The sequence below is a fragment of the Austrofundulus limnaeus genome, unplaced genomic scaffold (assembly GCF_001266775.1).
Source record: "Austrofundulus limnaeus strain Quisiro unplaced genomic scaffold, Austrofundulus_limnaeus-1.0 Scaffold119, whole genome shotgun sequence".
NCBI classification, from domain to species: Eukaryota; Metazoa; Chordata; class Actinopteri; order Cyprinodontiformes; family Rivulidae; genus Austrofundulus; species Austrofundulus limnaeus.
Window position 1 is genome coordinate 975651 of NW_013952521.1, and position 9849 is coordinate 985499.

The window sequence follows — 9849 nt, forward strand, 5'->3', positions numbered from 1 at the left end:
CCATCCATCCATCCATCCATCCATCCATCCATCCATCCATCCATCCATCATCTTCCTCTTGTTCCATTATCAGGTCTTGATGAAGGAAATGTAAATCAAAATTGTGGCAGAAATTAAACAAAGATGGTCAAACATTATTTATTATTCTTTATGTTTTCTCACTAATAATAAACCAGGAARTGAAAACATCAATAATCTCATTGTTGTAACAAATGTAGTTTTTGAAGCTGCAGGAGATCTCACACTGAGGTTTTATYCTGAGTCCTGCTGTGCAGCTCCAGCTCCATTAATCCACCATTGATTAATGTTCCGAGCATCACATGAAAACTGAGACCAAGTGACAACCATGCAACGTGAACGTGCCGTTAAATCAACGCTCCATCAACATCCTTTAAGGTGACCGGACCCTGCCGAGCGTCTCCTGATAGAACATTTCTAAATTAATTGAGAAGCAGAGAACAATCTTCTCTTTCTCGGACCTCTGAACTGCCGGCTGCGTCTGATCCCTGATTGTAACGAGAGCTGCGCTCCTTAACGAACGAGTTCTCCTGGAGGGGAGAAACGCTCGATTTAAATTTAAGATTACAAACGGAGAAAAGTGTCGTTGATATCAAGACTGCAGCAGACACGGCTTATTAAAAGTTTAGTTGCCTGGCAGCACAGAAACCTGGAGTCACTGCAGACAGRTTTCTCAGTTTAGGGTTTGTTATCGTCTGTGTTTTCCCTCCTCACACCTGGCTTTAGTTTCTAATTAGCACACCTGTTCTATATTAATATTATCTGCTGTCTTGCTCTAGTTTTCAGTTGCCTTTAAGTGAAACCCTGGCTTTTCTTTTTATTCCTTTATTTTGTACGTCACCTTCAATTCTGTCTTTTGTTTCGTTGGGTTTACTGCTATAGAGGCGCCTTTGTTTTCAGATAATCTAATAAAGTCCTGCTCGGCACCTCCTGCCTGTAAGGCTGCATCTGGTTCCTTCCCCTCACGCAAACCTGACACTTATCTGAAACGTGAAGACGACCATCTCGACTCCGGGGGGCAAATTTCTCAGCTCCTGCCGAGGAACTTTAAGGTCTTCCCAGGAGAGATAACAAGTAATCTTTAACACTCTGTGTGTTCGCCCGGGCGTCTCCCTCAATCAGAAAACCTCTCTAAAGTGGATTCTGATCAGATCCCTGACTCATCTGGTTTGCGTAATGAAAAAGGAACCCAGCTGTTGTAAACTGTACATTAAGATACAAATCAAAACCAGCTCTCCAGAGAGACAACAGCCTTTATTGTAGTTCCAGGATATTTTGGCTCATGTTCAGCTGAGAACTCAACAAAAGGGCCTAAATGTAATAAATAAATAAACAAATAAATAAATAATAAAAAACACCATATACCAATAACACATAATATAGATTAAATATGTTTATCAAGGAATACATATTTGCTACAAAACACCATATACCAATAACACATAATATAGATTAAATATGTTTATCAAGGAATACATATTTGCTTCAAAACTAAAGCTACCATAGCCAAAACCTGAAAATAAAATTCATAAATGCTAAAGCTAATAAGGTAGCTTATGGAACAATCACAAGTGTGGGCTGATTAAACTGGTATCACTACAGCAATAACAATTTATTTTTGTTAAAAATGTACATTTGAAACATCATTTAAAAACATAATGCCTCAAAAATTCCAAACTGAGTGTAAAAAAGAAGCTTAGCAGGAGCTAATGCTAAGAGGCTAACATGTTTTGTTATGCTAATGCTAAAAAAGGAGAACAAAAATGAATTATTTAGAGGTGGGTTAATAAAACTGTTACGGCTAAAACTGATAGTTGTAAATATTTTTATATAAATGCCACATTATTCAAAAGCACTGACTTAAAGTGAACATTTATGTGCGACTAAGAAGCTGTGTTGTGCTAAAGCTGATTTATTTCGCTAAAGCTAATAAAGGGTAGCTAACAACTTGCTAATACATTTCAATGATTAGCTGCTAGCATTACTTTGACTTTCTCCATTACAGCATTTTTTTTATTATCGTGTAAAAAATACAAATGTGGTGAAATAATAAATTAAATCAATTTTAAAAGAGATGTAAGCTAGCATCAAAAACAGAGTTAGCTCTTTCAGTTGTCCACTTAAACCTGAAGCGATAAATGGTAATAAAAATGTGTATCAGTTGATATGATATTTTGCTAACAGACATTTGAGCCCACAGAACATGCAGTTTTAACCGGGAGATTTTATATATATATATGTAGGTAATCATAAAAATACAACCAGGCTGACTGAGTTCAGCAACACAAACATTGTTACACAAACAAAAAAACAAAGTCACATTTTAATCTGTAATAAGAACTATATTTGCTGTTGTCTGAGTGAAACAATACAAGAAACTCTGCAGCCATTTTTTAAAACACAAGTTTGTATTTTAGGCTGATTAATACCAGAGATGTAAATATAACAGATTTATATTGTTTTGCTGCAGTCTCTTAGTGGAATTTATGAGAACATCCATCTTTCTGGTGCGTGACAAGAATTTAGATAAGAATAGAATAATAAATAACCTCAGAATAGATTATTTATGGAGGGAAACTATTTAATATTTGGTGACAACAGATTCAACAAAAATAAAAAACAGCCCGAGTCACATGTTTCCCATCGTGTTATTCTCTCGTTTACATCCAACACCGACCCGTCAGAGGTCTGATTGTTGCAGAACTGATTCAGGTCAGAGTGTTCAGTCTGCTGCTCGGTCCTAATTAAAATGAACACTCATCACCATCATCATCATCACAATGCACCATCCAGGTGGAGGCTGAGACGAAAAACAAAAGCCAACAAATAACAGCAACATGTGATTGGATCAAATCTGGAGCACAGCAGGATCAGAACACGTCCCGCGGGAACATCGATGCTGCTGCAGATGGCTATTTTAGGGATTTTACAGACTTTGGGTTGTAAAAAAAAACAAAGAAACCAGCACTTCTTGAAGAAATGCACACCGCCCACCTTCAAGGACTGAATCACTAAGAAACCAAACCCCGAACCCAGAGAACAGCGTCTCCTTCCACTCCTGACCTTTTGCTTTGCTGTGATTAAAGTGCAGGTTTCTCTGCTTTGAAGATGGACTCAAAACGGCCTCATCAATCAGGGGGTACGAACACAAACACAACACCGACCGCGGCGTCTTACCTCCTCGTGAAGAATGGCCTTGCACATGGAGTAGTTCCCCTTCGGCGCCCACGTCCCATTGGTGAGGCATTTTCTGTAAACATTATCTGAAACAAGAGCAAACGGGTCACTTTTCAAACAAGATGGACACCCTGGTCTGTTTTATTTTTCATGCTGAAACACAGAAACAGATAATGTTTTTGTTTCTGTTACAAAAATACAGATAAATACTCCTAAACCAGTCTAAACCAATCTTAACAGAACTTCTGAAAGTAATTCAAGATGGCCGCCACAGCCAACCTTTTTTAATCTGCCTCAGAACGCATGCTCTTTTAGCTACTGTCCAGTCGCTTTTAGCTATGTTTCTGTTACTTTTAGCTTTTAGATGCTGTTCTGATAGATTTGATAATTTTAGCTATTGTTGTATTTTGACAATTTGGAGCTATAATTTCGCTATCACATCATCAAGCTAATTTTAGCTGCCTTTTATTTAAAATTACCTATTAGCTACTAATTTTAGCTCCTACTTTGTTTATTTTTGCTTTTACGAATTTCACCTAGTAAGGTTTTGTTTAGCTAATTTAACTTTAAGCCACGTTTGTGTTCTTTCTTGCTTTTAGTCACACTTGTTATTTTTTAGCTATAGTTTTGATATTGAATGTATCTTTTCTAAGCCTTTTTGCAGGCTTTTTAATATTTATAGGTATTTATTTAAGTTGTGCAACTTTTCTAGTATTTACGGTAAATTAACTAGGCAGTGCAGCTTTTCTAGTATTTACGGTAAACTAACTAGGCGGTGCAGCTTTTCTAGTATTTACGGTAAATTAACTATAGGCGGTGCAGCTTTTCTAGTATTTACGGTAAATTAACTATAGGCGGTGCAGCTTTTCTAATATTTATGGTAAATTAATTATAGGTGGTGCAGCTTTAGTTTAAGTTTATATTACCATATATATGTATGTATGTAGCCTTTTTAGTATTTATAGTCATCTATTTAGGGGGTGCAGTTTTTCTAGTATTCAAGGTGGTTCAGCTTTTCTGGTATTTATGGTAAATTAATTATGGGCAAAGCAGTTTCTGAAAAAAACATGATAATGAGTGAAAAGAACAGAATATAAAATTATAAGATCTTTATTAGAGAAAAATTGTTTAAGTAAGGTTATTGCGGTAATTCTAAATTATGGTAAATCTAAAGTAATTCTAAATTCTTAATATAGAAAAAGTTTTTTCTGGTGTCTATGTCCCAATACGTTATCTTTATTTTAATATTTTAGTCATGTCACTTCACAAACGTTGCCTTTTCAGAGAAAAGGTCCAGCTGTCACCAGAAAAAGGGATTTGAGTCGACCCTCCACTGCCTCTGGGTCAGAACTGTCTATAAAACCTCAGAGAAAAATGTTCTGGTTCGGTCTGCTGACAGAGAGCCTGACCCGAAGATGAAATAATCCTTCAGAATCTGCACTGAATGTTTCATGCTGCAGCTAACCTTATTATTCCAGAAGATGTTTGGGTTTAAAACCCATCAGAACCTGCAGTCAGTGATCAGTGTTTATTTGTATTTAATACGGTTTGATCTGAAGAAGATTAACATGATTCACAAGAAAACCTCAAACTTATGTTTCTTTACCGTCAAAAAGGGGGTGATAATGTAACTGCCTGTGTGTCTGAACTTTTCAATGAAACTCAGCTTTACTCATCATTTCTCATCTTCTTCGTCCCTTCATTATTACCCAGAAAGGTACACATTTGTATTTTTATTTCTAGTAACAAAAATCAAAAACAGTATTATCGTTTGTCTTTCAAAAAATGTTGAAATATTCACGGGATAACTGAGGAAAAATCTAAAGGCTAAAATTAGTATAGCGATAGATAAAAACTGCAAACCAGGAACTAAATATAAATGGCTAAATATAAATTTACCATAAATACTAGAAAAACTGCACCACCTAAAATAATCACAGTAAATACTAGAAAAGATGTACCACCTAAATGAATTACCATAAATACTAGAAAAGCTGCGCCACCGAAAATTAATTTACCGTAATATCAGGTAAGCTGGACTACCTAAAATAATTACAGTAAATACTAGGAAAGATGCACCAACTATAATTAATTTACCGTAATGCCAGGAAAGCTGCATCACCTAAAATAATTACAGTAAATACTAGGAAAGATGTACCACCTAAATACTAGAAAAGCTACACCACTTCTAATTAATTTACCGTAAATACTAGGAAAGATGTACCAACTACAATTAATTTACCATAAATACAGGAAAAGCCGCACCACCTTTAATTCATTTACCATAACACTAGAAAAGCTGCACCAGCTAAAACAAATTACTGTAAATATCTGAAAAGCAACACTACCTAAAATGAATAAAGGTAAATTGTATAAAAATGTGTTCTAACTTTTTACTCTGCTTGTTTCTGTCCTAGTTTAAGCCGCTGACAACTTAAACATTATTTTTATCTCGATTTTCTGAACTCTTCTTCTACAATTATTAATCTAAGGGTCACCATTTTGTCTGTTTACATTGTCACAAAATAAAAAAAAACATAAATTACTAGAGAAAAAGTGGTTGAAATTTCAGACAGAAGCTTTAAATAATCTTTTCGTGATGGGTTTTAAGCTCCTAGTTGTTCTGGAGAAAATTCGTTTTCTACAAATTTTCATCAAAGTGTAAAAAAAATCAGCATAAAGTCCATAATTGTCACCTTTTATTGGAGCCACATTTCCATGAGTACACATCCTGCCTCAGGCAGCTGCTCACACTTAATGCAAATTTATTGTTCTCAAAGCAATAAAGTCACTTTAGGTTCCATATGAATAAAATAAACAACAAAGCTAAAAACAGAAGCAAACAAGGAGGCCTGGTTCAGACATCAGAGTCACGCCGAGCCGAAGCTTTACTTCGAAAAGGCTGCAGCTTTTAGACAAAGAGGGTAGACCTTGAAATGAAGAATGATTTATGGTTGTTAAACATATGCAGAGTGTTTCCCTTCACAGTGTGAGTAATAAGGTAATAAAACAGCCAGGATTTATTTTTTTGACATCGTTTGACGGCTTCCATGAGACGCAGGGAGAGCAGTTTAACAGCTGAAGCTAATTAGGATTGATTTACCGCTAAAGGCGATAATTTTATTCGCTGCTTATATTGTACACGTCGCTGAGTCTGAGAGTCTTTAAATTCGAAGAAAAGGAGGAAGAATTACGCCTCTGCCTTGTGTTGATGTGTCATTAAAATGTTRAGTTTAATTGCCTCGTTGTATCATCCACCAACATTCTTGTGTTGGTTCTGGTCCATTGTGTTTTCAGAGGGGGGCACTCTTTTTTTTTAAGGGGGCACGTCACTCCCCCCAAAAATTAGTGACCTCCAATTAAAACATTTCCGGAGGTGTCACCACATTTTTTTGTTTACTCTCCTGGTACTTTCTGCCCTTCAGTCTGGTTGTGCACAGTCACACCTGGTTTTGGTTTCATTAGTCACAGCTGCAGCCACTCCGCCCATCTGTCTACATAACCCTAACAACTCATCGGTCTACTAAAACCACCAAAAACCATGATCGCATGTATTAAGTACTAAAACTCTCAGCTACTACCACAAAAAGTCCTAACCATTTTTTTGTGTTTGATAAGATTTTATTAGCTGTGTCGGCCATTTTGGATCTCCAACACTAATTGATACAGCGGGTAAAATAAGTATTGAACACGTCAMCATTTTTCTCAGTAAATATATTACTAGAGGTGCTAATGACATGAAATTTTCACCAGATGTTGGTAACAACCCAAGTGATCCATACATACAAAGAAATCAAACCATAAATGTCCAGAAATGAAGTTATTTGTAATAATGTGGAATGGCACAGGGAAAAAGTATTGAACACATGAAGAAAGGGAGGTGTAAAAAGGCATGGAAAGCCAAGACACCAGCTGAACTCTCTCAGTAATTAGAAAACAAGCCTGCCCCTTGTCAGTGCAAGTTAATATCAGTTGGTTCAGTCCCAAATGATGGCCAGGTATCACACAAGAACCATCTGATGATGGGTAAAAGTAAAGAGCTCTCTCAAGACCTTCACAACCTTATTGTTGCAAAGCATAATGATGGCATCGGTTACAGAAGAATGTCTAAACTTCTGAAGGTTCCAGTGAGCACTGTTGGGGCCATAATTCAGAAGTGGAAAGAACATYATTTCACCATAAACCAACCACGACCAGGTGGTCCTCACAAGATTTCTGACAGAGGAGTGAAAAGAATTATCAGAAGAGTTGTCCAAGAGCCAAGGACCACTTGTGGAGAGCTTCAGAAAGACCTGGAATTAGCAGGTACGTTTGTTTCAAAGAAAACAATAAGTAATGCACTGAACCACCATGGCCTGTATGCACGCTCACCACACAAGACTCCACTGCTGAAGAAACAGCATGTTGAAGGTCCTTTAAAGTTTGCTGCACAACATTTAAACAAGCCTGTGTAATACTGGGAGAATATAGTCTGGTCAGATGAGACCAACATTGAACTGTTTGGATGCCAGAATACACATCATGTTTGGAGGTCAAATGGCACTGCACATCAGCCCAAAAACACCATACCAACAGTGAAGTTTGGAGGTGGGAACATCATGGTGTGGGGCTGTTTTTCAGCATATGGTACTGGCAAACTTCAAATAATTGAAGGAAGGATGAGTGGAAAAATGTACAGTGACATTCTTGATAAAAATCTGCTTCCATCTACCAGGATGATGAAGATGAAACGTGGCTGGACATTTCAGCAAGACAATGAGCCCAAACACAAAGCCAAGGAAACTCTCAGTTGGTTTCAGAGAAAGAAACTAAAGCTGCTGGAATGGCCCAGCCAATCACCTGACCTGAATCCAACAGAAAATCTATAGAAAGAACTAAAGATCAGAGTTCATAGAAGAGGTCCACGAAACCTTCAAGATTTGAAGACTGTTTGTGTGGAAGAATGGGCCAAAATCACACCTGAGCAATGCATGCCACTAGTTTCTCCATACAGGAGGCGTCTTGAAGCTGTCATTGACAACAAAGGCTTTTGTACAAAGTATTAGATAAATTTCAGTAAGTGTGTTCAATACTTTTTCCCTGTGCCATTCCACATTATTACAAATAACTTCATTTCTGGACATTTATGGTTTGATTTCTTTGTATGTATGGATCACTTGGGTTGTTACCAACATCTGGTGAAAATTTCATGTCATTAGCACCTCTAGTAATATATTTACTGAGAAAAATGGTGACGTGTTCAATACTTATTTTACCCGCTGTATTTAGGGCTGAGCACTTTTGGTTTTTATTTTTGACCTGAATATTATTTTTAACAGGAGGCTTTTTCACTAAGTTCTAGTTGCTCTTTTTTCCTTAAACTTCATTCATTACTTCATGAGATATTTTGCTAACAGACAAAGGCAGGCATTAAAGAGTGAAGCTGCATATTTTCTGAAGATGGTGTTCAAAAAAGGAACAATAAAACTTGTTTGGAAACTAATTAAATCTTAAATGTCAAAAACAAACCAATTATTCCTGCTCAGGTTATATTTTATGTAAATGACATGTTGTGAAAACATTTTGGGGAAAAAGAACAAATAAAAACCCAGCGGAGTTGAGTAATGCTAATAAAGATGCTCATAAATAATCAGAAGATTTATAGAAAACAGAACACAAAGACATAGCTTTGAAACAAAACTTCTCGATGTTAAACTGATCTGATCTTGTACAAAATAAAATAATAAAAACATTCCAAACAAAATGAGTCACTTTGGACGGTGCTCAAAACAAACAGGGATGATCTTTATGTYTTCAGGCAGCTTCAGATTTAAAAACCACCAATTCAGAAACTCAGTCAGATCATTGTTGGGTTCAGAAAATCAATTTAACCTTTTAGGAAAATGACTGAAACTCTTTGTGGAGCATAAAATCAGCCTCAGCTCACAGGAGGTTAAACTTAAACATCAAAACGTCAGAATTCAAATCAAAACCAGCATTTGTGACCAAGTGGAWTTTTAAAATATAAAACCTGAACACCAGACACCAAAACGACCTCATAGTTCCCGACTATTCAGCAAATTACAGAAACAATTCAGAAACATTCGGCATCCAGGATTTCAAAACAGAAAATGGAAGCAAAATGTAGGAGGCAGAACATATTTTAGTCTTATCTATAATTGTTTTCCTCCAAACTAAGGAGTTTTCTCGGCTGTTTTAATCCCAAACAGGAAGTGAAGAAGTGTCCATGTGTTACCAAAACATCCAACAAAAAACACGTTATAAAAAGATTATATCACAAACAGCAAACATTTTCCTAATCCTGACCAAGTATCGAGGGCTAAACCCAACCAGGAAGTGAAAAAAGACCAAAATCAACCAACAAAATAAAACCAATCAACAATAAATAAAGATGTAAATTATAGAAAGCATAAAACCATAACCACGACCTAACAAGGTAGTTTTAGTAACTGATAAGAGTCTTGTGTTAGCATGTTAGCAAAGAAAACAACAAAATACAACTGATTAATGTTGCAAATACGGCAAAATAATCATTATTCCCCAACAAAAATCTTCTAATCTGAAATAAGTAACTCAAGGGCTGTGTATTGGCAAGAATTTGGCGATACGATACATATCATGACAGAGGGGTCACGATACGATATATCCCGATAT

At 36.3% G+C, this 9849-nt stretch overlaps 1 protein-coding gene across 3 annotated transcripts in view; it reads right to left on the reverse strand.

Annotated features, from left to right (window-relative positions):
* The window catches only part of LOC106521999 (corticotropin-releasing factor receptor 1), a 100835-nt gene that overhangs the window by 31510 nt on the left and 59476 nt on the right, over positions 1 to 9849 (reverse strand). For all 3 annotated transcript variants that reach the window (XM_014014819.1, XM_014014820.1, XM_014014818.1), the window contains exon 5: positions 3196 to 3281. In XM_014014819.1, coding sequence (XP_013870273.1) covers positions 3196 to 3281 — 86 coding nt within the window. The remainder of the gene's footprint in view (positions 1 to 3195; positions 3282 to 9849) is intronic.